Raw genomic sequence first — 26,073 nt, forward strand, 5'->3', positions numbered from 1 at the left:
TTAAGATTACAGAAAAATTAAACGACAGTAAGTACCGCTGGATCTTTTCAGAGCTGTGTCTGGTGGTCTCTCTAATCTATCCTTACCTTGACAATAACCTTTCTAAGCTTGATTACTTAGCTTTATCCGGCAGATACATGACATTAATTTGTGGTAGCCAATTAGAATATCACCTCATTTCAATTCGCCTTCAAGGGCTGCAACATCTTTAATAAGTCATAGGGTAGCTCACCATTGGAGGTCTCCTCAGAGCAGAACAAATAAGTGTGGTTTTAGATATGGTTTTATCGGTTGTTTAGTCCTACCAGTTCTCCCTTTGAGAGTGTCCGGCATGAAAACTCTACTCCGCTAGGTCAGTAGACACTTGGTGTGCATTGATTTTAAGATACATAAATCATGCATGTTTGATATTTTGACTTCTTTGGAAAAACTTTGTTTTATAGATTACGTTTGTGAAGTCGTAAATTCGATAACGTGGTTTTCGTTTCGTTTGTTATTTTTATTATTTTTTTAAGAAAAACTAATTTTGAAAATATATTTGAAAGCAAATTGATTATTGACTTATTGCCTATTGGGACTTGTCATAAGCAATTTGTTGAAAGAAAATTTATATAACAAGCAATATTAATTTTTTTTTTAATATCTATAATCTAAGTTCATTTTAAAATTTCATTTCCTTTTAAAATGTTTCTTTTATATATGAATTTTTTTTTTAAAAAAAAACTTTATTAGAATTTTTTTAACTTCAACTATAAGAAATTTTTAAACTTCAACTATATTTTGTAAAAAATAACTTTTAAAAATATTGTATTAAATTAGGCCAATGTTATCTCAATCCATGACATAGACACGGTCCTGTGGGCTGTGGACATGGTTATATCATTTTACCGAAACTGTCTTCTTCTTCTTCCTTAGTTGCTTTTTGAGGTAATCTATCATCTGATCCTTAGCTTTGAGTTTCTGCTTCAGTTCTTCAATTTCCTGTATCAAATCATCTTCACGTAGCTTCTCTATTTTCTCCTCCGTTTTCTCTTCTCCACAATGGTTGACATCTACTTCTCTGGTCTCTTCGGAATCATATTCTCTTTTCTGTTTCTTACAACTCGCCTTCTTCTCCTCTTGGTAACTTCTCTTTGTTGCAGAGATTTCCTTAGCAGAATCATCTTCAACCATTTTACGAACGTGAAAGTATAATCTAGGTCCTGAGCTTGAACTTTGCTTTAGAAAAACCTGCTTTTGCGTCAAACCTGCCGAATCCTGTAAGAAAAAGGCGGGGAATATATATCACTCACTTGCTTCACATCCTGAAAATGAGTAGAGAGATGAATGCAAAAATACCTTTCCCAAGTCTCCATCAATGTTTTCAAAAGCTTGATTTGCTTCTGCTGGACTATTAAAAACAACAATCGCACTATAGTAGCCACTTCCTTGTTTTTTCGATGGCTTCCCAAACTAAAAATAACAAATCCTCGTGAATACAAAAAAAAAAACTATTGAGGATATGAGATTATGTACATGTTATGGTGATTCATACCTTAATTTTGGGTGTGGATTCCCTAGAAACAACTTCAATCAACTCTTCAGTTGGAACATTGTGAGGAATTCTATGAAGGTAGAGTCTTGACTTCGCAGTTTCCAACATCTATGTTGATTTGCAGACAAAAGTATGTGTTACATAATTTTTAGATGAAACTGTTAATGTTTGTCAAAAATCGACCTTACCTCTTTAGTAACTGGAACGGAGGTTTCTACTTCTTTCTCTACTATAGCAAGTACAAGCTTCATAGCAGCTGCTGCGTCATCAACACAATTGTGGGGAACACCGTCTTTCTGCACTTCATATCCCAATATAGACTTGGAAACAAACCAAAAAAAAAAATGTCATTTACATATACCGGATTTGATATCTCAGCAAGAACAGAGAAATTAAGCTTTTACAGGCTTCTTACCTTGCACAGATAATTCAAAGAAGGTCTTTGAAGTTTTCGAGGCTTTCTTGAACCGGGATACTTGTATTTAAACACGAGTGAAGTATCGATTACTCTTGGGTGATCTATCTTCAATACTGAGAGCAATCAAAGTAGTAAACCCGTAAGAAAGCAGGGTTAAAGAGAGATTAGGAGCAATTCGACCACTTTTTGGATACCTTTCATATCATGGTTCAAACTTTGACCTACCAAAATAGTATCCTCAGAAAGAAACATCTGCAAATTTTCCTGCAGAATTAATCATTTAGATTACATCAGAACAATGTGTTGAAACCGAAAGAAGAAACTACTATATATATATACACAATGTGATGTACCTGTATATCTACCACAGATACAGTAGTAGCATTTTCAACATCCTCTGCAGTAAGTCCAGTAATATCGGTCCTATAGTCAACGACTGGTTGATCCGGTTTCACAAATTCGTCAAGAATTACCTGATTCATGGCTTCTCAGATTAAAAGACAAAACGGTTTCTGTAATAACAAAAACATAAGAAGATGTTCACTTAGAAGATTAATAAACCTTTAGATCACGGTCAACTGCAGCAACTCTAACAACAGCATCGCTGCCATCTTCACATTGAACCATCTCACAATCAATAGCAACCATTTCGATTTTGGTCGATTTCTTGGCTTCTGATTTCTTCTTTCCAGTCCCCGTTACCAACCAGTCCTGTTTTTTTTTTTTTGCAATTCAAAAGATGATTGATTAGCTTCTCCACTCCCTATAAAAGAAGGATAAAAACTAATATAAATTGGATGAATCACACAAACCTCAGCATTAGATGGGAACAAGTAGTCTAACAGGTACTCATCATCCGTGATAGTCATTCGAACTAGCCTCTGCATTAGCAAACATTTATGTTTAAACTAATTTGCACTACACAATTAAAACTCATGTTTAATCCACAAAAGAATGTTCTTTCTCACTTGTTCAGCAGTCTCATCTGGAGATTCTTGTTTGAAATCCTCAGCCAGATAAGGGTTGGGTTTAAGAACCCTTGCCAATAGCTGAGCCATAACCCAAATATTAAACAAATTATCTAAATAAGATTAAAATAATCAAACCACTTGTGTGTGCTTGTCTTATTATTCAAAAACAGACCTTTATATCTTGTTTCTTCTCGAGTGTGGAAAGGAAAGCAACAAGGACATCTTTAGACCGCCTCGAAGGATCACTCAAGCTCGATCCTGCCTGTTTGTCGTAAACATTTAAAAATTCCTTCCATCCTACGTTTCTGCCTTCTAGACGTAGCTTCTGAACTAGTTTCACCAGCTTTACCAGCACCTAAATCCCATCAATTTTACCAAACGCAAAACCACGAGAATTAAAACACATTGACCCTCGAATCCTAAAGACGTATTGAGGAGGAAAGAGACCTACTTTTTTCTCAGCTGTGGCTAGAATGTGCTCCATCGCTAAGTCTGAAATTAGAACGGAGCTTCTAACGGCGGCTCTGTGAGTTTACAGTGGCACCGAAGACGGGGGAAGACCGCAAGCTAGGGTTATCCACGTGTATATGATCCACGTGTATAAAATCCCTTTTAAGTTTTAACTAATACTATTAAAAAACGAAATAAAGTCACAAAAAAATCATTTTTCTTTTTCAAATTTGATATCCCCTCCATTTCACAAAGAACGTCGTGATACTATTTTTTTTTCAAAAAGAATATCGTTTTAGAATTTCAATGTAATTTTTAACATAAAATATCATTTTTAACCTCAATAAATTAAAAAATTAATTATAAATATAATTCTAAGAATTATTTTCTGCAAATTAATAAAAGTATAAAAGATCTTTTATCTTATTTCTTAATTTGTGTGAAGAATGTCAGAATAACACTTTGTGAAACGGAAGGAGTATTATTTTAGATTATTATAAATTTTAAAAAATTTATACCACCAAATGCACTAAAATTATGAAATTCATATTAGAAATATGTTACTAAAAGACATACCGCGTAGAACATTAAATCCTGTCATGTAAATTTCCATTGATAAAACTGTAAATACTTGGAGTGCAATTGTGCGAAACAGCTTTTCGTTGGGTCAGATTAGAATAAAAAACATGAATTTTACGAGTTCAAAACAACTCTAAAAATCTTTTCGTGTACAAAAAATGGATATAATTTGCATCCTAATCTGAACTAAACTAGTTTTACATTCTGATTCCATACTACGCAGATAAAAAAAAAAAAAAAACAGCCGTGTATTGGTATAATATCTATTTTACATTGTCGTTGGAGAATTTATATAGGTTCGTGACGGACAAAAAAAAACAAAAAAAGGTTCGTGACGACTGGTTCCTGAAACATAACAACTAACTGAGAGAGATAGTGATGCACGGAAGAAATATATGTACATCACATTTTTTGGACTATTACTTGACGTAGGGCATGTCACATGTGTTATAAACACAAAACGGAATATATATATAACGTATAATATATTCATACGCGTATACGTTATAAAGTAACCCACATGGAAATGCCAATTATAACGCTCAATTCTCAACAAACCAAAACGTGACATATTATTCCACACCACACATACCTTAAAGTTCTCATTTTACAAAAATAAAAAATCTCAAGTAAATAGTATTCATACTTTTTCACAATCTAACGCTTATACTATATGATAATTCTCATAATACGCATAATATGATTAGTAAATTTATTTAAACCAAAAGATCTTATATCCAAACCTAAACTAATCTTCGAAATCTGCAACGGCCATGTAAAATGATCATCGGTCCAATTGTCCCGGGACGACAATATCTTATGTACCATCACTTTGCTCTACTAACAAAAACTCGATTCTACGCGGATCCAAAACTAGTTTTTCTATCGAGTTTTCGCCTTTCTTTACCGAAGAAGAAGAAATCGAGGTTATAAAGAATAGGAACCATAACGACCGAGCACAAGAACACAAGCACCGGTCCAAATATCCAAAGCATCAAAGGCAACGCCGCGTAGAACAACCGATTTCCCACTGTATTCAAGACAAACCCTCTCTCTAGCAACTCCGCCACGTACTCCTCCGCCGTCATCATCATCTCCTCCTCCAGCTCCTCCGGTGGAAAAGGGGTGTTGATGAGGATGTTTACTTGGTTGATGAATCGAATCGAGAGAGAGTGAGAGAAGAAGGAGAAGAGGAAGATGGTGAGGATTGTGACATACTTTAGAGCCACCATGAACTCTCCATGAGCTCCATAAACCGCATCGTTTAGAGGCTTTTTCACTGCGTATGTGCTGCTTATAACCGCAGCTAGACCCGCGCATAGGAGGATCGATGTTGTTGCCATTAAAGTCGATCCCATTATGCAGTTTCTTAGCGTTTGAACAGCCAAGATGTTCTTCTTCTCGTTGTCCTATATAGTAATTCAACTTAAATTCATATATAATAACATATTTATGTGTATGTTACCTTGATATATTGAAGAAGATTACCTTGATGATGGAAGCGACCCAGAAACGGCGAGCTCTAGCGTTAGTACCGATGATGGTGGTGAGAGGCTGTGTACGTAACTTGTGCCACAAGTAAACATGGTAAGCTGCATATGCCATTAGCCCTAGCGGCACCAAGATCACATCTAAATAACATTCCCTCCATTCCATTTCTTGTTCAAAACTTATCAACGCTCTATCTTTTCTTTTTAACTTCTTTCTTTGGTGTGTGATATAACGCCAGCTTTATGTATGACTCGTTGGAAGGTTTGGAGAAGAAAAAGACCCTATTTATAAGAAAATTTATTAGTAAATATACAAAAGAAAATATAGAAGAAAGGTTATAAGAAAAAAATTAGAGGAAAAGACATAAAGGCACGTGGAATGGAGGGTGAGAGATGACGTGGAATAATTTGTCCTTTTGCTCGCCATTGTTAACAAGTGATCTATTGTTGGAGCCCATCTATCAATCATATCATAATACTTATAATTCTTGCACGCTTTTGATTTACCATCTCCTATCATTTCTTCTTATTTCTTCTCTTTAGTCATAGATTTTGAATAAGTTCTATTTTAATCACGTATATCTTGCCGTCAAGTAAAATTTAATTCATAGCTATAGCTAGTCCTTAAAAAAAAAAGATATTTGATGCTTATAATTTTAGTTTTGTATCTAACATGTCATACAAATTTCAGTGCAAATTTCATTGCAAATTTCAATTGTTGTATTATATCCGCACACGAAGTCACTTTAGTAAAAATATATCTAGGTGGAGCTAGGAGATTCTTGTTAAATAACGGCGAGGTCGATATGAATGTTTCGAGGTAGTTTCAGCGAGGTTATTTTGCAAAGTAAGAATTAGTGATCACAAATATTGAGTATTTTGGTCTCTATTTCAGATTACGGATCCCGTAATAAATGAAGTTACAGGGCTATTTATAGTGTTCAAATTAGGTTACATCTCGGTCAGGGTAGCTTGGGCAGCCGGGTAGATAGACCTGACCGACAGTCTATCAGAACGTCGTGCTGGCGAGCTGTTTTATCTTCATTGACGTGACGAGCTGTCCCATCCATGTCGAGGTGACGAACTGTCCCATCCATGTCGAAGTGGCGAGCTGTTCCTTTGATACGAAAAAGTCATCTCCCCGAACGACTTCGTTTTACTTTTCGCGCATGGACCTGTCGATCTTTGATCTTATTGGGCTTTCACTTCGTTAACAGGTCTGAACGAAATTACTATAAAAAGAGTTGTGCTCAGCCCACCTACAACATCAATGATGATTCTATAACATATAGTTCTAACTTTTTTTTTTCTTACATATGAAAGGGTAGTTAGCAACTTAATTGATGAACTAAATTGTGGGAAATCTTTTTGATATTAATTCTTATGAAACGAAAGGACTGTAGTCTCAAGTCTGTATATATATAAAGGATCATACTATTTACGATCCACAAAGAAAAGCGTACTACGTACAGTTCTTTGTTTTAAATATATAAACATTTCCAAACCTATCATTACTATTTTGATTTTGTCAGATTTCGCTATTCTAAATTTCTAATAATAATAAATATATACATCGTTCATCTTGATTCTTTTTTTTTTGTAACCACATCATCATCTTGATTCTTGAGAGGATATAGATATGATGTATGTACGTATACATTAATACATGCACAACGACACGTCCTAATGTTAGCTTCATTGAAGCTTCGACATTCAAAGTCAGATTTACCTTCCTATACTATCTGGTGAATCCGACAAATACATAGTTTTCCTCCATCTGATTTTTTTTTTTTTTGGGATAAACAAATTTCATCGAGTTCGAACGTTAAAGACAAAAAATTATTGAAAAACGTTAAAATAGCATATTTGAAAAGATTAGTTAAAAAAACATATATGTAAAAACCAGTTTAAAATGATTTAGTGAGACGAACTTCGATTAAAGAATCAATATCGTAAATGCGAATATTTTAACCATTTGATTAAAATCTTTTTTGATCATTATTTAATTAGTTATAATAATAATAATAATCAAGCTTACGATTTATGACATTCTATAAAACTTGAGAAAAAATAAACTCGCACATAGAGTAATCAAATAATAAGTATTGTTTGATTTCTCAAAAATTAATAATAATTCAGTGAAATCTGACGAGGACCATATACAGATCGATATTATGAGTGATAATAATCAGACCATATCATATAAGATAAGAGAAGCCATGAGGCTGACCTTTGACCATCGCCGACCAGATTCAAACCTTCTCATCACTTAGTTTATTTGGTTTTTTGTGGGTTAATGTCACCCACTTATCTTCCAACACGTAGGATTCCTAACTAGTACTTCGACAACTTTCATAAACTTAATATTCTACTCTTTTTTTGGAATTTCTTTAGGGAGGATTCTAGTATTAATTATACAGCTACAAAGAAACGAATAACTAATAACATCCATAAAGATCAGTCTAAATTATCCAACACATGGGGTGAGCTTGGTGCACCTCATATATATATGGTATTTCATACGAGAGGTGGACATGCATATTTTTATTTTTTCTAAGGTACCAAATGTATTAGGTTCTGCTCTTTTGTAAATCATAAACCTTCATTTTATATGATATTTACCAGTTAGCAAAAAAAAGAGAGAGGTGGACATATATAATTAATATTCTAAAATTATATATATATATATATATATCTTGTATTTTAATCTAACTATTTTTTGAAACTTCGGATGGTTAAATGGTTTATTATAGCTTACAACTTTTGAAACTAATAATCAGCTCTGATTGTATGTTAAATATTTTTAGCTTTGAAATTTCGATATTTTGCGTGAATCATATTACAGTACTCTTTTGCCATATGAGAAGAGAAAGCTCATTAGTTGGGTAATCATGGATCTAGTATATCAAGACGTCATAACTTAAAGTACTATTATTATACATAATATACGTTCCCACTCTATCCAAACATTTTTGAAGATAATGTGCTATTTATGTAAAAATTCATGTTTACAAGAAGAAGTTTTAGAACACGTTATGTTCCGGTTTGAATGAAAAAGAGGTCAATTTGGAAAACCCGTTTGATTCATGGGCTCAGGTTTTGTTTGTTTTATCTATGCGTGTGGTTATGGTTCGAATTGTTTCGTATAGTATTTTTATATATGCCGTACAATATCATCATATTTGAGGAATCAAAGTAAAATACATATATACAATACACCCTCCCCCTCCCTTTTCCCTCAAAAAAAAAAATGCAGGTCAAGCTTTAGTCGCGACGTACTTGGACGGGAAGTGCGGCTTCGTTCGTATTTGGAGTCCTTTGTAATTCAAACTTTATAGTGGTGCTTCTTCTTTATATCCTTCTGGTTAATTTATAATACGTACTATAGAAAACATAAAAAGCTAAATCAATCATCGAGCAATATTGTATTCTTCAATAATTTTCAAATCTATTAAATATTGAGCATTATAATTACTTAAATTACCAAGTTGGTTGTTGTTCTTTAGAATCACTATTTTTTTATTTATACCGTAAATAATATGATTCTTTTTAATTGTATCATTTAAATGAATGAAGAATAGTGCTAAAACAGCCATAAAATTTGTTTTTATGTCTACGGACTTGGTGAACAATACTTTTACAGTTCCATGAGACACAGAAAAAAGAAGAAAAAAAAAACTCAAGCTATTATATTTATTTACTGCATAATATTTCTTGTATGGCAATGGTAATGTTTATTGTGATTTTGAATGTCAATGTTATTTAGCTTAGTCATTTTCCATAGATCCGACATCATGTGTAGGCATTGATGTTTGAATTCTGTTCCCCACGTATGGAATAAAGATATATGCTCTCATTTGTGGAACCCAATTTTAAAAGGTATTGCTTTTGAGTAACAGTATAATTTATTGGGGATCTTAACATTTTAAAAAGGTGAAATTGTAAAAGAAATTATCATAAGGTAATAAACAAAAGACAGAAGGTGAGACTTTTTGGAAGTAAAAAGCTATTTACAGCAAAAAAAACAAATCTAAAAGAATAAAAATCGGTTATAGTATCGATGCAAGAAAAACCAAACGAACCGGTCTACCAAAAAAAAAAATATATATAATAATCACAAGACACCATAAGCAAAATATAGAAAGATCAGGAAACCTCAATATACTAAAATTTTCACTTTGGTATACTGAGAAAGATGAAAGAGAGGGAAACTTGGAGATAAATCGCACTGAAGATAAAGACAGTTTGCTAATAAAAGGTAATTCGATTATGGACTTAAGGTCATCTCTATCTTATTGCTCGGTCCATACTTTTGAATTTTGATGTTATCATAATGACGTACTTTATCATTGCTTTTGAAACTTGACACCTCTCTAGATACTACTAACTTGCAGACAATTTGATTTAGTATCATTTTGAGCTAATCCACTACCAAAGTTTTTTTTATAAAAAAAATGTTAGTTGTTCTCAAACTATTATTAGCCCAATATGAATTACAAGATGATTTGGGCTTGAGAGTTGCGAAATTAGATGTATATGGGTTTTCAATATAAATTAAGAAAATGGTTTACTGAGGTAGTGTTAGAGATATGATAGAGCGAAACTTCTTTAATAACAAAATTCAATGGAATTGGTATTTGGTACATCACCTCCACTATGGATAAATATGTTTGTAGAGGTTTTGGGTTTCTAGTTTGATTTGAAGCCAAACTTATATTAGTTTTTAGATGTGAAAAAATAGGTTTTAGATTTTCTACTAACAAAAAAAAGCAAAAAAAACTAATCTAAGCCGCATTACTTTTTGCTCCAAAAAAATGCTAATCTAAGCCGTTCATTATATTATCTTTTTCAAAATTAATCTAATAAAAACTAAAGTGAGATGATTAATCGAATTGAATTTGTAAACTATAGTATTATCGACCACTATCTTGAAAATAAACTGATTTTGTTATAATGTGATATCGTGTCTTGTAAATTTTTTTCCATTAGATACAAAATATATGACAATTCTATATAATATTTAATTATTTATGCTACAGTTTAGATTGTTTTGTTGTTGCTTAAAACCATACCATTAAAAAAATCTCATGCTATAACGATCTACGCAGATAAAATTACTGTACGTCCATTCTTTTTTGGTCTTTTACATCTATCCATTTTGTAAAACAGCAAAACAGATTATGAAGACATTGAAAATCAGATCAAGCAAACGCAAATGCAGGATCAGATTAAAATACTGGAATGTGTATCATATAATAACGAGATTTTATATACTATTTTCAAATAATCATCTAACACAAATAAAAATCATGAAAATCATTATTGATTTGTGGCACGTAGAAAGATCAGGGAATAAAAGCCAGCTAGTTTTCTTCAGTTTTAATTACATTTTCTCAATTATTCGCAGGGGCTCAATCATACATGTTTGTTTCTTCATGGTGGTTAGTACCACTTTACAACTTAACCTCAATTTTCCCTTAAACTATTATAATTTTCTTAAGAAACATTAAATCATTAAGAATGTACGGAATTATAATCAAATCTACTAATTCATATAGGGGGGCTATGGCTACACTGCATGTGGTTGTTTTCCGCGATGGACAAAGTAAGTAATTAATCATTTGAATATGTAGCAACTTACTAAACTGTTAGCATAACTAATCAAAAAAAATATTTACAAATGCGTATAAAAAAAGAACGTGGATTGTGATAAAGGCCATGTTGTACGGGCCACTACGTATGAATCATTTAGAGATAAACTGTTTATTTAATATAAAAGAAAATGGAGGATTGGTGGCCTAATGGTCTCGTGGATAGCAGTTAGTTACGACGGGGATCAAATTGGTAGACAAAAAAATCGGTGGACACTGCTTTTTCTAGTTGTTGACCCACCGGTTTTGATTAATATCTTATAGATACATTCGATTTTCGAATTTAATTCTCTTACGATATAATTTTTGTTTATTATATAGCAAGTCGTTGTTGTACAGGCTTTGAATTGTCAGAAACTACAATGTGAGTCGAGTTATCAACCATTTCCATTTATTACATATTTCAACTTGTTCCACATTTACCATATCTGTTCTGCTTACCTTGTAAGTTCTGTTCCGTATTATCAATTCCGTTTTTCCGCATCAACTTTTCAATGTCATAATTTGATCTTCACTTTCTTTTTGTCCAAAACTATATTTCTGTACATGATATAATATTAGAAAACCATTCATTCTTCATCTTTTTTTTCATGTAAATATATAACTCGATGAAATTGTAAGAGCGTTTATATATATAATATTTCCCATCTCTCTATTCCTTTTTCATCATCATGCGTTAAATTGGGATTGAACCTGACTACCTGAGTAATATATTAGTAACACAATGGTAATACTAGCTCACACCACTATGTTACAAGTCATGGTTAGATAAAAAACGATAAATAGAGAAAATTATAAAAAAACGATTAATAGAGAAATTTACAACTTACAAACAGAGGGAGATAACAAGATAATTTTTCATTCAAATTACATTCACTTCCCCACCGAACAAGTTGATAGTTTATGGACTATACAACTTATGTTGTTTTCTTTATCGATAGTGAATTTTGTGATTGAAAAATCCTTTCGCAGTACGTAAAATATTAGAATAATAGCTGATATAATTTCAAAAGAATGCGAGACCAAATGACGATAATCACATTACACATAAATAGTAAAATATACGATCATTTTATTTGCTTGTGTATTAACGTTAACGTCGAATGATAATTTAGAATTATAAGTTTTAATTAAACAGTGTAGTCTAATCTAAACTGAATATTAGAAAAAGTCCAATCTAATATTCTGAAAAGAATAATATTATTATCTACCTTTATAAAATGTTTAATGCTTTCTGCGTAATCGTTGCTGATATATTCATTGCTTCCCCGGTTGTTCATCACCAGCACATGCAACGATCGTCAGTCTGAAAACTTGAATGCTATAATATTTGAATAAAGCATTAAAGATAAGTTTATTATTTTATTAAATCGGCGTCAACTTTTTGATTATGTATTTTATGTAATACTATAAGCCGGCTATGTTCTTGTTATCATAAGAAATTAAATAAATTCGAATACTACTCAAAACATATGATTTAGTCGTTGAAGTGAAGCCAATCATTATTTACTCATAGGTATATATAAATCTTCCAAATACTCTTTCTTTGGTATTTTTTTTTTGTTGATTTACTTGGAAAGCTATTTTACTTGAGCCTCTAGAAAGATGGATCTAACCATTATCATCGATCGAGACATCTCGTTATAAGATAACTGATTAATTTATTAAGCCAAGCCTACACACAGGATTTTATATGATGATTGAAAGAGTTTGTTAGATACATATATTTTTAACAGTTTGTTAGATACATATATTTTTTGTCAATAATATTATTGGTAAAAAATTCAAACTAGTAATATAGTTTAATAAAATTAAAATCACATGCAAACTTATAAAATGGTCAGATCTTGAAAAATAAATATCACTATGAATTAAAAAAAGAGAAAAGTAAAAAGAGTTCACATGGGGAGGTGCAGTGAAAACTTAAAACCCGAAGCCGCACGAACCTTGACGTGGAAATAGAAGCCCTTTATTGGCACGGCCCTCCATGTTCGAATTGGGGCGTCCTAAGATGCGTCGGTAAGAATAAAAGTAAATTATTAACAATACTAAAACTCTTTTGATTGTTTGTCGTTACTAGCGATATTAAACTGAAAATTAGTTGAAAAATTAATAATATATTATAGTTAGAAGAATGAAAAGAGTGAGATAGAGATCCAATCGTTCGATTCCCGCAGTTCGGAACTGAACTGTTAAACTGTGAAGCCGTTTTGCTTTGGAAACTGAAGCCTTCCCCATGTTTCATGTTTCGTCTCTCTCTCTCTCTATATGTCTCTCTCCACAACAGTACCACTTCCAATTTCTTTTTTTTTTTTGGAAGAAACAAATACCACTTCCAATTTCTTACGTTCGAAGTTATTTCTTATATATTCTATATTCTATTTTTTAATAAGATGTTTTGGCGAAATCATCAATACTAAAAAAAAATAAATCATCAATACTAAAATCCTTTCATGTAAGAATAAGATTGTTATTGTACATTTTGGCTAGAAAATAGCAAATCAATCTCTTTTTTGAATTAGCAAATTAATTAGTTTACTTTTTCAAAAGTGTAATAGAAAACGAACGACATTTATTTAAAAAGAAATGAAGTTTGTAAATTAAGTGTATTATTAGACCTGCAGTTTAGACTTGGAATCCGTAGTTAACAGCATAAACCTGTTTTATATCATGATTTACACTTATATGTTTATGATGTTATTGCATATTGATGAAAAACACACTTTTGAAATTATATTCTTGCGTTGTTGACCATAAATGAATAAAGTCTTATGTTAGAAAATATTACATCATAATTTTTTCATAATTTATGTGAAGTTAAATCTAGTTCTCGTAATTTTTTATTTCGCAGCGTTATCAATAACAAAAGTGTTACTAATTGCGGATTTGAAACGCAATCCCCAAAGCATAAACAAACATGGCCTTAATGACAACTTAAGTTAAGAGAAGGTCAAACTAGAAGAAATAACCCCCCAACTGTGAGTATTTCAAGTTGGGGTATTAAGAAAACCAAAAGCATATGATTAGTTAAATATTTTAAACACTTAAAAATTTTGAAAAAATTAATCAGTAAAATAATAAAAACAAGATTCCCAAATGTCATCAACACCTCTATATATCTCCCTAATCTCCAAAACCCACCATGTCTCAATCATCACACAACACACAGAGATACAAACACAAAGAACAGAGCCAAAATCTTCTTCTGTTTCCATGGAAGCCAAGAAGTCAAACAAAATCAGAGAGATCGTAAAGCTTCAACAGATCCTGAAGAAATGGCGAAAAGTCGCACACGCATCAAAACAAGCCAAGGACAACAAGGCTGATCACAACGAAGAAGAAAGCAACACCATCAACAAAAATGGAAGTGGAAGTGGAAGTGCAAGTAAGAGCATCAAGTTTCTGAAGAGGACACTATCCTTCACAGATGTAACAGCTGTTCCCAAAGGCTACTTAGCTGTCTCGGTGGGGAAGGAGGAGAAGAGATACAAGATACCAACGGAGTACCTTAGCCACCAAGCTTTCCACGCGCTGTTGCGTGAAGCAGAAGAAGAGTTTGGGTTTCAACAAGCTGGTGTGTTGAGGATTCCTTGCGAAGTTGCTGTGTTCGAGACCATTTTGAAGATAATGGAGGACAACAAGAATGATGCGTGCCTGACCACACAGGAGTGCAGGTTCAATGCCACGACTGAGGAAGTGATGAGTTATCGCCATCCTTCGGATTGCCCTAGGACTCCATCACACCAACCTCACAGCCCAATGTGCAGATAGTTTTTTTGTGTGTGTGTGTGTGTTGATTTTGCTTGTTGCTTTGAACCATTCTTCTTCCTCTTCCCCATGTTCCCACTTTTTCCCTTGGGGATTTGGACTTGTGTACTCTGCAACTTCAAAGAGAAAAAGAATGTGAGACAGATATTTTTGAATAATGGAATGTACAAACGGATCTTTGAAACAGATTGAAAACATGACAATCTCTTCTCTCTCTCTTTTTTTTTTTCTTTCTTTTTCCTAAATTGTATCAAGGAACTTCTTGCTCAATCCTCTTTGGTTGAAACTTCAAACATAAATGTGAGAAGGCAAATACACAATACAATCTCCGTCTTTCACCATCTCTTTTCCATTCTATGCAAATTCCAGAAATCTGTTACTTTGATATATCATAAAAGTCAATACTTCATCTAAGCGGATAACACCGTACAAATGAAGATGTAGACAATGTATCACATCACATGCGTAGTCTAAGAATATGAATAATCACAAACATCTAAACAAAATCAGCTACAGAGTCTAGTTTCATTTTTAAACATCTGCATTTGTCCTTATGGAAGTTTTATATTGGCTTAAGTTACACTGGTATTCATATGGCAGTTTTAGGTCCCATGGTTAGGCTTAGCAGACCTTGTTATCATAATAAATAAAATAAAAAAGCAAAAGGTTCATGTTTTTATCTATGTATATTTATTTTTTCCGGTAACTACCCATGTGTATTGATGTGCAGTTATGCCAAGTAATCAGAGACTTAAACTAATAGAGTAATTAGCCATCAAAAGATGAGTACCTACGGCATTGTACTTTTTAATCATCAAGTGGAGACAGTGGGTTGTTAACCTATTTAGATTAACAAACGTACAGCATCCTATGCTATAATAAGTATCTTAATTAGTGAATATTATAACAAAGTCACAGCATCACAGACACATTTTCTAAACTAAGTACCCCCTCATTATTGAACTCACATGCAATTAATTAACGATTCACCTTCAACAAGAGTACGGCAAGATCAAAAGGAATGATCTTGGTATCCTCCCAAAATCAAACAAAAATCGAGAGAGAGAGAGAGCAGGAGGTATTCTTGGAGTGATATGATGTTCTCTCTCATGGTCAAAGTCAAAGCTTAAGCAGTGAGATCTGATAAAACGGAAAAGCCACATGATATCTGCACCCTGAGACTTACCACCATATAAAGCAATGAGCCAATAATACATGCATGTGTAACTATCTCCTGAACCTGATCTCGAGGTTACTGAATAGTGATTATATATATGAGCAACTAGAGGAAATTGCAGGTTCTTTTAAAAGACAGCAAGATCCAGCAGGAAATATAGCATGAACAAACCATACGCCTCGAAAACTTGAAAACCGTTGTGACTGTACGTCCTTGACTCATAGTTTACTGATTTAAACAGATTCTTCTTTAAAGTTATGAGCCAAAATACAGTTAATAGAGACACAAGGGAAAAGTTTTTTGTTTTGTTTTCCGAGGCATTATTATTACTCAATATAGACAGTCACCACCAATTTGACCAAAAGCCAGGGAAGCATTTCACATGAACACAGACATCATCAATATAGAGACAAGCATTGAAAGAAACTAATAATAAGAGTTCATCTGAACATGATCATGCAAGCCAAGTCATGTCATTGTTGTAGTATCACAAGATTCATGAGTTTGTCTTTCTTACATAATTTCCCAAGAAGCATTGTTCCAGAATCCTATTTCAGGTGAAGCAATGGCCTCACTATAATGTAACTGTAAGAACCAAAAGTCACAACTAGATCAGAGAGAGCATCAAGAATCAAGAATCCAGATGTTTCCCGTTTTCAGTCTCCTGCTTAAAGAATGTTGTGAATGTGTCGATCCTCGTCTTTGCTTCTGGTAATTTCCTCCCTTCCAGAAACTTCTTTGTCGCGGTTACGAAATCGTCCTTGTCATGTCGTTTCCATTCCTAACACAGTTGAATATTGTTCTAAAGATTTCACATTCCAAAAGCAACAAGGAAAGATATAATAGTAAGAATTCTCACCTCGAAATCCCATTCGCCATATAGATCCGGATCATCTTTGTTCCTCCATACATATGTTTCGACTTGAAGCTTCTCTGAATTATCCTGCAAATGAAACCGCACCAAGAGGTTTATATCAGAGTCTAATCTTAACATAACCAAAAAACCAGAGATGTAAGTAAATAAATTGGTAGTTCCGTTCAAAAAAGGTAATTACCTTCAGCACCACATGAACAGCCTTTCTGACATATTCAACATCCTCAAACTCATCTAACAACTTCAGTTCATCATCTGTTATGCCCTTTAGCACCTGCAAGAATCTCGAAAATTCCTCAAAGAAAGAACAATGGCCTTAAACGGTTGGTTGTCTTTCAAACTCTTGTCCTAATGTTCCATCATTCTCTACCATACAAAGAGACGAATGTGAAAAGGGAATCAGGGATAATTTACTGAACCTTTCCGGAGACTTCTCCTGTACCGTCCGGTACAATAGTTGGATAAACACGATTTTTGAGTCTAAACCTGTGACTGTAAAAATCCCAAAATCGCAGTTAATCAACCTCTTTAATTGGATCCAAAAAACGAACGACAGATTGAGTGAGTGAGAGAGAGAGAGAGATAGACGCACAAGCCGGAGAGTACGGCGGAGACACGGTCAGGGACGCGGTTAAGAAGCACGTAAAGGACGTCGGGATCCTGGAGACTGCCATAGACAAAGAGCTCGTGACCAGCTTTCCCTGACAACATACTCATCTTCCTCTGTCTCTCCGACTCTGTCCGGTTCCTGCGTCTGTGCCTAACAGATCGAAGTTGTTGTGTACATTGTCCGGCCACGTGTCAAGCATGCGAAGCCCAGTAAATCTTATTTTGATTAATATGCTTTTATTAACAATAAAATTTTTGGGAGTTTTGTTCTGTGATTCGGAAAATCATAGCAAAGATAGCAAGATTTCTACTAAATTAATTTAGAGAAATGAGGAGGAATTAACACCATAATCATAGCAAACATGATATCCATTAAAAGGTCAAGTACAAAAGAACCTCAAACAGAGTTTAGAGTCTTGGTCTTAAAAGACATCGGTAAATGTAATGAAAAATATCTAAAAACGGTTGTTTAACAGAGTAAGATAGTGATGATTGTTTGCATCACATGGCCATTGGTTCAGGACCAGCAGCGTTGAGGATATCCAGTAGAGAGTTCTGTGGCTCTAGCTCCTCGTGCCAAAGCTGCAACTTATCCCCAGGGTAGAAATTTCTCGTCACTCCCTCTGAGTTGATCTGTTAAAAAAAAACATCAAAACCAGTTTGTTAACCGAGTTCCCATTAGAGAGGTTATACAAGTCTCGCTTAAGAGAGTTTTGGCCAGAGAAGATATCTTACTATGACAGTCCGTACGACGCCTCCACTGGCTCCATCACGGGCGATGGCTAGTGAAACCGCCTTGACAACAAGTTGCTGCGCAACACACAGCGCAAACACAATGGCACGGATGAGTTACAGTAAATGGGGCTTCTAAGAGTTTTGCATAAGCAGACATAATGATCTGAACAGCCTTACCTCGGCTTCTTCTTTGGTCATGTTTTCTTTCCAAGCCTGATCAAAGAACCCGTAAAGGTAACTCGAGCCAGAGCCTACACAAACACACACAATTCAACTAGTTATTAGCAGGAAAGCTAAGTATCATATAAGCAAATAGCAAAGAGAAACTTAATCGAAAACAGCTATGCTTAAAACCCAAAGATCATAAGACACAGAACAATCTGGTTTTTACCTCCAATAGCAAACGGTTGCTCCACTACAGTTCCACCAAGTGGAATCCCGTAGATCTTCCCGCCTTCATACTTATCCCAGCCACCAACTATGAGGCCAGTTTGCAGCATGTTCTGCCCAACAAAGACATACGATGATTCAGTCAACAAATACAAATAATCAAAACAAGGAACAAACAAAACAATAACGCACTGGATAAGCATCTCTGTTAACAACATGAATAGATATGACTCAGAGTACACAAAACCGAGAACGTATACAATAGAATACATACTTCTTGAGGATTGGATACAGTAGTAGTTTAGACTTTCTACATTTCCATTTAAAATTCCCGTTCTTCAGACTAGAGGACAGCCATTACAAGGTACAAGTACAACCACACTACGGACAACAGGAGATTCATACCAGGTTTGACATGTAACATCAATCCCACATTGCCCACTATTCTGGGTTAAAGTTTCTGGTAAAACAACCAAAGAAACTGCAAGCGTAAAAGCAAAGCTTGTACCTTGTTGTTATACGCGAGCATCCTAATGAGGTTGGCCGAAACCTTTACAGTCGCAGGCTGTCCCAGCTGAATTCTGCAAACCATAAGCAAACGAATGAATCCATCTTCAGATAAATAAGAAAGCATAAGTTTCAAGTCATGTAAATTACGTTGAATCAAGAAAAGAATGAAACACTCACGTGTGCTGGTGAAGGAAGTAGCGGACATAGTCCGAGACAACCTGAGAATCAGCAGCCTGCATAAAGTAAAACAAGAGCTTGTGGTAATCAGTAAAATGCAGTCACATAACCCATTTGCAAGCTAATAATGAACAATAAGAGTTTCAAGAAGAGCCAGTGGAAATCACTAAAACCCAATAATGAACATCTGAGTAAGAAGTCTAGCAGGCAAAAGACTTTCCACAGAACGGATCAAACAAAACGAAATCCCTAAGTAGACTTCACAAAAAAAAAAAAACGAGAGATTACCGATCCAGAGCGACACACGTAGACATTGTCGGTGAGTTGTGTGATCTTATCTGAAGCCCGATTCGCTACGTACATCCCTGCGCGAGTAAATTACAGATCCCAATTCCATTAGCTTTCTCAAAAAAAATCCCAAACAGAAATACGCTTATTCTCCGTTTCGATTGAAACGAAAGCAAAGCTCAAAGACAAACCCAACGAACAAGAAGAAAACCTAGAAGAGTAGAGAAGAGAAATCTAACCGGTGCTGGTACGAGAGTCGGCTCCGAGGACGACACCTCCATTGTAAGTGACGCCGATGATAGTCGTTCCCATGGAGTGCGGCGCATCGAGATTGAGATCCATCGCTGTCGAATTCGAAGCTTGTACTGAATGTAAAGAATCTTTGAGTTCAAATTTCGTGAATAATACAGATTACGGTGATGACTGATGAGAAGCGTGAAAAAAGAAGAAGAACTGGCTTATACCCCAAGTCGGGTTCTTCTCTGTTATTATTACTTTTTTTGGATAGTATATTATATCAGGCCAAGATAGAAACGTAATTTATGTCAAAAGCCCAAGTGCCCAACACCTAATTGTCCTTCTAGACGTTTTAATTACAAGCCCAAGACTTACTCAAAACCCAAACTTTTGAAGAAACTGTATATATTTTTTTTTATTTTTTATGGCATTTTGAAGAAATCATTTTGTTAAGAATTTTGACATCTCTCATGATTGCCTAATTGCCTTTGCATATTTCTTAGTCTAAGTTTTTTTCTCTTTGATGACTTTTTTTATCCTTTGTCGTGGATAGTCGATTGATGACTAGTTTATTAAAGTAACCAAATACATCTTCCCTTAATATGCAAGAACTGGAATTTATTAAAAGGGGCTGCAGAGGCAGAAGCATAACATAACTAGCACTCATTAGGAAACACAGAAGACAACAGAGTTGCAAACACAAAACCATTACACTTGTACTCAGAAAACAAACAAACTTAGTTTAAAAAAATGCAAAACGATCTGCTTTCCCAAAATCATATAGCCTCTCTCTAAAGCCAATAAAAAGACAACTGCAAGAGTTATATCGTAGTGGCAACAGCTTCTGGATGACGAGGAAGCATCTGATGAGCCGTAGGTACATTGCCCTTGGACTTGTTAGCCATACGGCTCCCTCTTGATTCTTTCACCGGTGTCAACTTCTTCGGCGAGGACTCAGCGAGAACTTTCCTCACCTCGTTCGCCAGCTCTATAACATACTCCTCCTCATGCCCTGTGTAAATTGTAAAACAAAACAAAAACTTGGCTTATAAAGAAAAGAAGAAAACAATGCCTTGTCTTTTAAAACCTTCAAGGTCAGAACCTTTGACTCAGAATAGACTACAAAGCTTGAGCAGATGTTGTTTATGAAAAGTGATAATCAAAGTTTTATTCAGGTAAAGACTTCAAAATTTTCTCAAATTCAAACCTCCCCAACCCGTAATTCCTAATCATGTTGTAAAAAAAGGGAGATCTGGCTGGACTAACCTATGTCGTGCATTGCCTTCTCGAGCAGGAAGAGATAATCTCTGTTGTTACCACATGGTCCATTGGCTGTCGCGATTTGTCTTTGAATATACATAAAAACAACAAGCTAGTGTGAGGATAAGAATCTGGAATATAAATTGAAAAAGGAACAGAAGAAATTGGTGTGGAGGCTTAATAATGACCTTGCCATGTCTTCTAATGGCGCAGGTCCAAGGTAATACTTGTTGGAGACCTTGTCTGGAGTAGAAGTGAATCTGAAGATTGTAAACAAATGCATCCATATCAAATCATCATACAAAGACTTGTCGAAGAAAGCAAAAGACAAAGCACCACTCTCAAGGAGAGTTGTAGTAGAAAACAAAAGAGAAAACTTACACTATCACTCCAGTTACAGCTGGCTTAAGGGGATCATCTTCCTGTGTAAGTTCATAAAAAATACTTTTAAGGTCAATTTTTAGAAGTGTAAGAGAACATGCTTATTCAATAGAGTCAGACATTGTCATGACTCACCTTGTAAAAGTCTACACATGTCTTGTGGTCATATTCACACTCTCTACGTTCCAAGTACTGTGCATGGATAAAATGTATAAAACAAAGGCATGAGCACGATACATGAAGCAATCTAGTTTTAGATGCAAGTACATACCTCCATAGCCAGACGTTCTTCTTCTGGTCCCCCACGGACACAGAATGCAGTACCCCACTGTCAAGAAAATGTTGGATTGGTTATGAGTAAACTAAACTAAATCTCATGACCAGAGTCTAACAAAACTCAATCATATCGAGAGGTAAGAAATTCCACATACGCATATGGCTTCTTCAGCTTTCTCGAGTGTGCAAGTTCTTGCAGGGTGTTCTGGTGTACCTCTATGATCAATGCAAGCTAGCAAATCACATCAAACACAAAAAAAAAAAATCAATCAATCATCAATAGTTGGTAATAAAAAAAATATATTTTCAATCAGATAAGCAAAAGGACAAATTTAATTCTTAACAAAAGAAAAATGCGTTACCAAGGTCAAAGACACGTTTATATCCCTTGATGAAACCCAACACTTTCTCATCGTAGTGAAATCCTGGGTTCCACACTAGAGAGCCATAGCCAAAGACCCACATCACCATTTTCTGAAGTTAAATGCTGTAAACCATCAAAAGAGAATTTCTATGATTAAGATACATACAAATCATGATTTTCTGGATGGTAAATGCTGGAGAAAAAAGGTACAGCACATAAAGACAAGACAAGAGCTAAAAGAACACATGTGCAATTAAGACAAAATCACGAGTGGACCAGCGTTCCAGTTTTTACTTCAGCTTCACATGTCAATAGATAAGCTCAGTTTTTGGGTTCTCTTCAGGACAGCTCAGACAAAATTAAGACCCAAATCTTCTTTGTTTCAATTTGAAAGAGGAAAAGTTTTCTAGGTAGCTTATTAGTTTCTATGGCAGACTAATGCAGGTAAAGGACACGAATCGCCAAACTTTTGGGACAAAGACAAAACCTAGTAGACATGTACTCCCAAATTCTAGAAAAAAAATAAGAAACAAAGGGCTTAACTTTTTCTATACAGATTTGATGAAATAATCATAATCAAACAGTAAGAATACTTCCTCCCGGTTACACTAAACATAAAGTTTCACCAGATAGAAAAATCGCTGAGAGGATGCAGCATAAGCTACCTAAACCGAAATGCGGAAGGAAAATAGGAAAAAAAATCAAAAATCAAAACTTTACCTCTCGGGCACGATCTTCGTGAAGAGAAAAACTCAATCCCACCGTAACACAAAATCACCTCTCGTAATTAGATGAATTACAACCCGAGAAAAGATGAGGAACTCGTGGGAGGAGAGATTGCAGAGGATATTTGAGGGAACGGCGCCGTTTCAGTTCGTAGGGAGCTAGTACTGGTAATGAGACCACTCAGCTCCTTTCTCCCTCCTTTCTCCCTCTCCTTTCTCTGAATCTCTCTCTCGTTCTCGCTTCTTTGTCTCTGCTTTCGAGGTGTATTAAAATGAGGAGGAGGAGACGATGAGGAGGAAGAAGAACATTTATAGAGAGACAGAACCGCGTGATCATGCCACGCATGTTGTTTCAAGTTCATCTGATTAATTGTCTGTTCCGCGGTCCATCCGTCACGTGACTGACCGGTGAAGACGCTTGTTTCTGCCCTTTCCAAAAAATATCTTTCTTCTCAATAAACAAAGGAATCTAATTTATGCTCTTAATTGAAATTGATTTCTTTTTTTTTAAAAAAAAATGGGAACCATATCTCCAGAATATAATCAAAATATTTTCCTGACATAGATTGATGCAATTTTTTTCGAAACGATAGATATACGTTTAGAAATTTTTACAAAATGACAAATTTCAAAGAATTTCTCTATTGTTAATTCTGAAGACAAAAGGTTTAAAAACTATATAATATAAAAAAAGCTTTGATCTTTGAGGTAAACAAAGACAATCAAAACCACAAACCACAAAGTCAGAATGTATTTGTTACAGAAACGTAGATGCATACATGACCAACGTCACTATTCTAATACATAAAAGAATTGTTTATATTTTGGGGGCTTAACTAAGGTAAATAAAACTAACTTATTCCAATAAACAATGGGCTAAATACTGCTTGTTCACGAATTACACGCTACCGAGAATGCTAAAAACCAGATCTTTTTTCACACGATTCCGTCTTTGATTTTTCACATACTAAATTTGAGACAATGAAATATATATTTCTTCAAACTGTGTTGTGGATAAAACGTTTTGAGCTGATTATTCTGTGAAAAATACACGTCGTAGTTTTTGGAATACCGGTAAAATGATAATAGTAAAATCATATGAATTGATCTAACCATAACTAATAAAAAAAATTCAAAACGAGTTGATTCCATTTTTTTTTTTTGTCGACGAGTTGATTCCATAAGTTAAATGAAAATTGTAGTCCAAACTCAAACAAAAAACTATTCTAAATATGAGAAACAAAAAGAAATGAACTGCTTTTTTAAATATTTTTTCTCTTTATATCCAAATTATAAAAATTGTTTGGGCCTGTGGACAGCACAGCTAATAGATGGGCTTTTCGGCTTCATTAAAACAAGATCTCTTACTTCCTTTCTCGTCGTCGGATCACAGTAACTTGCTGGCTCTCGACGTGTCGTTCCCCAGAAGCCGTTCTTCACGATCCATCCGGTAATGCTCATCTCAACTGAATTTTCGATGCTCAAAGTTCTCTCCATTCTCTAGTTTATAATTCATCGTATAAATTTGGATTCTTGTTCGAATTTTCCGTGTCAGATTTGCGTGGTGCCGAGTTATTATTCCTCAAATTCGATAACCGGGTTGCATTCTAGGAAATGAATTTTTTTGTTTCATTTGTCTGAGTTCAATTCCTGAATTTATAATCGTAACATTATTAAAGTTTTCCATTCTCAGTCAGATTCATGCAAAACTGTAAGATCGAAACAGCTTAAACTCCCGGTTGTTAAAATTTATGGATCTCACTGTTTAATGTTTCAGTTCACAACTATGTTGCAATGTGTAGCTGTCTAACTGATGATGATACTCACGAGCTTCATAATAAACCAAAGTTGCAGTGAATTAATTAGATGGACGAAGGCACTTCTGGTTCACGGAGAACGCGGTCTCAGGTTGCTCCGGACTGGACTGTGAAAGACTGTCTGATTCTTGTGAACGAGATCGCTGCGGTTGAAGCGGATTGTTCGAATGCTTTATCCAGCTTCCAGAAATGGACAATCATCTCAGAGAACTGTAACGCTTTGGATGTGCACAGGACTCTGAACCAGTGCAGGAGGAAATGGGATTCGTTGGTGTCTGATTACAATCAGATCAAGAAGTGGGAGTCTCAGGGCCGAGGCGGTGGCCATTCGTATTGGTCCCTGAGTACTGAGAAGAGGAAGAAGTTGAATCTCCCAGGGAATATCGATAACGAGCTTTTTGAAGCCATCAATGCTGTTGTGATGCTCCAAGAGGACAAAGCCGGGACTGAACCTGATAGTGACCCGGAAGCGCAAGAAGGCTATGACGTTCTTGATGTCTCTGCGGAATTAGGTACATAACTCTATTCTTCTTTGGTCCCTTGTTGAACTCTTGGCTTTCTTAGGACTTTAAAGAACAAATTGCGACAGACTTATTCTGTACTTTAAGATATAGAATGATGAATATTGTCGTTATAGTTTATAAGGCATAGTTTTGTGTGACACTCTACTCTACTGTGGATCCCCTGCTACGGTAAGCTCTATAGTGGGCTACAATATGATTTCTTGCACATACTGCTGTTTTCTCGGTCACCATCTTTAGTTAATGGAATGAACCTTTCCATTTGTAGTAGGCTAGTAGCACCCCGGGTCAATCAAGAATCTCTAACCTTTTACGCTATTGCTAAATCCTCAAATTGCTCGCTTGTGAAACTCAGCATTTGTAGGATCAAAAAGGTCAAGACAGCGAACCTTGCTCGTCATGAAGGAGAATCCGCCACATAAGACAAAGACGGACGCGGAGCCACGGAGGAACCGAGTTCTGGATAAAACTAAGGAGCAACGTGCAAAAGCAACCAATCAGAAGAAACCCATGGAAGAGAAGAAGCCGGTGGAAGAAATCTCCACTGGTGAAGGAGAGGAGGATACGATGAGCATAGAAGAGGAGGAAACGATGAACATAGAAAAGGAGGTCGAAGCGATGGAAGCGAAGCTAGGAGAGAAAGCTGACTTGATACATGCAATAGTCGGAAGAAATCTAGCCAAGGGTAGTGAAACAGGGGATGATATTAGCATTAGCGACAAAATGAAGTTTGTGAGACAGCAAGGAGAGGAACTAATCGTTTGTTTGAGTGAAATTGTTAATACCCTTAATAAGCTCCGTGAAGTTCCACAAGAAATAGAATAACTTTCAGCTGTAAATGTGAAGGCATTTTCTTCGTTGGAGTTTTTCT

The 26,073-nt window shown here is 35.0% G+C and overlaps 7 protein-coding genes across 12 annotated transcripts; 2 read left to right on the plus strand and 5 right to left on the minus strand.

Moving 5' to 3' along the window:
- Positions 1-777: 777 nt before the first annotated feature.
- LOC18030535 (small RNA degrading nuclease 2) lies at positions 778-3,494 on the minus strand. The gene is made up of 12 exons (XM_006412541.2): positions 3,375-3,494; positions 3,096-3,278; positions 2,921-3,001; positions 2,765-2,833; positions 2,514-2,663; positions 2,306-2,425; positions 2,147-2,216; positions 1,950-2,065; positions 1,723-1,854; positions 1,535-1,642; positions 1,339-1,452; positions 778-1,257 (listed from the first exon to the last, which is right to left on the minus strand). The coding sequence occupies exons 1-12, from the start codon at positions 3,405-3,407 to the stop codon at positions 880-882; spliced, it is 1,554 nt and encodes a 517-aa protein (XP_006412604.1). The 5' UTR covers positions 3,408-3,494; the 3' UTR covers positions 778-879.
- An 894-nt stretch (positions 3,495-4,388) lies between these two features.
- Positions 4,389-5,688, minus strand: LOC18030536. Its single transcript, XM_006412542.2, has 2 exons — positions 5,441-5,688; positions 4,389-5,361 (listed from the first exon to the last, which is right to left on the minus strand). Exons 1-2 carry the CDS (start codon positions 5,606-5,608, stop codon positions 4,810-4,812), a joined length of 720 nt encoding a protein of 239 aa, XP_006412605.1. The 5' UTR covers positions 5,609-5,688; the 3' UTR covers positions 4,389-4,809.
- An 8,553-nt stretch (positions 5,689-14,241) lies between these two features.
- Positions 14,242-14,892, plus strand: LOC18030537. The gene has a single exon (XM_006412543.2). The coding sequence runs from the start codon at positions 14,307-14,309 to the stop codon at positions 14,862-14,864; it is 558 nt and encodes a 185-aa protein (XP_006412606.1). The 5' UTR covers positions 14,242-14,306; the 3' UTR covers positions 14,865-14,892.
- A 1,550-nt stretch (positions 14,893-16,442) lies between these two features.
- Positions 16,443-17,700, minus strand: LOC18030538 (AIG2-like protein C). Its single transcript, XM_006412544.2, has 5 exons — positions 17,505-17,700; positions 17,332-17,404; positions 17,094-17,186; positions 16,898-16,981; positions 16,443-16,819 (listed from the first exon to the last, which is right to left on the minus strand). The coding sequence occupies exons 1-5, from the start codon at positions 17,627-17,629 to the stop codon at positions 16,670-16,672; spliced, it is 525 nt and encodes a 174-aa protein (XP_006412607.1). The 5' UTR covers positions 17,630-17,700; the 3' UTR covers positions 16,443-16,669.
- Positions 17,701-17,852: 152 nt separating this feature from the next.
- LOC18030539 (proteasome subunit beta type-6) lies at positions 17,853-20,127 on the minus strand. The gene is made up of 8 exons (XM_006412546.2): positions 19,861-20,127; positions 19,622-19,698; positions 19,334-19,389; positions 19,155-19,227; positions 18,648-18,759; positions 18,434-18,507; positions 18,257-18,331; positions 17,853-18,154 (listed from the first exon to the last, which is right to left on the minus strand). The coding sequence occupies exons 1-8, from the start codon at positions 19,961-19,963 to the stop codon at positions 18,023-18,025; spliced, it is 702 nt and encodes a 233-aa protein (XP_006412609.1). The 5' UTR covers positions 19,964-20,127; the 3' UTR covers positions 17,853-18,022.
- A 375-nt stretch (positions 20,128-20,502) lies between these two features.
- LOC18030540 (gamma-glutamylcyclotransferase 2-2) lies at positions 20,503-23,220 on the minus strand. Of its 2 annotated transcripts, XM_006412548.2 has the most exons (9): positions 22,860-23,216; positions 22,138-22,262; positions 21,931-22,007; positions 21,771-21,827; positions 21,635-21,691; positions 21,500-21,540; positions 21,307-21,378; positions 21,125-21,204; positions 20,503-20,870 (listed from the first exon to the last, which is right to left on the minus strand). In XM_006412548.2, the coding sequence occupies exons 2-9, from the start codon at positions 22,244-22,246 to the stop codon at positions 20,680-20,682; spliced, it is 684 nt and encodes a 227-aa protein (XP_006412611.1). In that variant the 5' UTR covers positions 22,247-22,262; positions 22,860-23,216; the 3' UTR covers positions 20,503-20,679. The 2 variants fall into 2 exon arrangements, with proteins under 2 accessions (XP_006412611.1, XP_024005806.1); XM_024150038.1 differs by having other exon boundaries at positions 21,635-21,827; positions 22,860-23,220.
- A 1,025-nt stretch (positions 23,221-24,245) lies between these two features.
- LOC18030541 (trihelix transcription factor ASR3) lies at positions 24,246-26,069 on the plus strand. 5 transcript variants are annotated; one of them, XM_024149684.1, is made up of 3 exons: positions 24,246-24,314; positions 24,713-25,193; positions 25,558-26,069. In XM_024149684.1, exons 2-3 carry the CDS (start codon positions 24,731-24,733, stop codon positions 26,025-26,027), a joined length of 933 nt encoding a protein of 310 aa, XP_024005452.1. In that variant the 5' UTR covers positions 24,246-24,314; positions 24,713-24,730; the 3' UTR covers positions 26,028-26,069. The 5 variants fall into 5 exon arrangements, with proteins under 5 accessions (XP_024005452.1, XP_006412613.1, XP_024005453.1 ...); XM_006412550.2 differs by having other exon boundaries at positions 24,249-24,314; positions 24,642-25,193; XM_024149685.1 differs by having other exon boundaries at positions 24,255-24,314; positions 24,719-25,193.
- Positions 26,070-26,073: the final 4 nt, after the last annotated feature.

The sequence above is a fragment of the Eutrema salsugineum genome, unplaced genomic scaffold (assembly GCF_000478725.1).
Source record: "Eutrema salsugineum unplaced genomic scaffold, Eutsalg1_0 scaffold_1, whole genome shotgun sequence".
Lineage (NCBI taxonomy): Eukaryota > Viridiplantae > Streptophyta > Magnoliopsida > Brassicales > Brassicaceae > Eutrema > Eutrema salsugineum.

Bases quoted from the DNA above. Each gene is read 5' to 3' on its own strand.
- LOC18030541 (XM_024149684.1), top strand. From the start codon at position 24,731: ATGGACGAAGGCACTTCTGGTTCACGGAGAACGCGGTCTCAGGTTGCT. The intron at 25,194-25,557 runs GTACATAACTCT...TGTGAAACTCAG, and splicing joins TGATGTCTCTGCGGAATTAG to CATTTGTAGGATCAAAAAGG.
- LOC18030538 (XM_006412544.2), bottom strand. From the start codon at position 17,629: ATGAGTATGTTGTCAGGGAAAGCTGGTCACGAGCTCTTTGTCTATGGC. The intron at 17,405-17,504 runs GTGCGTCTATCT...GGATTTTTACAG, and splicing joins TCCGCCGTACTCTCCGGCTT to TCACAGGTTTAGACTCAAAA. The intron at 16,982-17,093 runs GTAATTACCTTT...TTTCATTTGCAG, and splicing joins CTGTTCATGTGGTGCTGAAG to GATAATTCAGAGAAGCTTCA.
- LOC18030540 (XM_024150038.1), bottom strand. From the start codon at position 22,188: ATGAGAAAGTGTTGGGTTTCATCAAGGGATATAAACGTGTCTTTGACC. The intron at 21,541-21,634 runs GTGAGTCATGAC...GAACTTACACAG, and splicing joins CATGTGTAGACTTTTACAAG to GAAGATGATCCCCTTAAGCC. The intron at 21,205-21,306 runs GTCATTATTAAG...GTATATTCAAAG, and splicing joins CCATTAGAAGACATGGCAAG to ACAAATCGCGACAGCCAATG.
- LOC18030537 (XM_006412543.2), top strand. From the start codon at position 14,307: ATGGAAGCCAAGAAGTCAAACAAAATCAGAGAGATCGTAAAGCTTCAA.
- LOC18030535 (XM_006412541.2), bottom strand. From the start codon at position 3,407: ATGGAGCACATTCTAGCCACAGCTGAGAAAAAA. The intron at 2,664-2,764 runs GTTTGTGTGATT...AAAAAAAAACAG, and splicing joins TGTTCCCATCTAATGCTGAG to GACTGGTTGGTAACGGGGAC. The intron at 2,066-2,146 runs GTATCCAAAAAG...GATTGCTCTCAG, and splicing joins TTTGAACCATGATATGAAAG to TATTGAAGATAGATCACCCA.
- LOC18030536 (XM_006412542.2), bottom strand. From the start codon at position 5,608: ATGGAATGGAGGGAATGTTATTTAGATGTGATCTTGGTGCCGCTAGGG. The intron at 5,362-5,440 runs GTAATCTTCTTC...ATTACTATATAG, and splicing joins GGGTCGCTTCCATCATCAAG to GACAACGAGAAGAAGAACAT.
- LOC18030539 (XM_006412546.2), bottom strand. From the start codon at position 19,963: ATGGATCTCAATCTCGATGCGCCGCACTCCATGGGAACGACTATCATC. The intron at 18,760-19,154 runs GTACAAGCTTTG...TTTGTTGGGCAG, and splicing joins TGCTCGCGTATAACAACAAG to AACATGCTGCAAACTGGCCT. The intron at 18,508-18,647 runs GTAAAAACCAGA...GTGTTTGTGTAG, and splicing joins GCAACCGTTTGCTATTGGAG to GCTCTGGCTCGAGTTACCTT.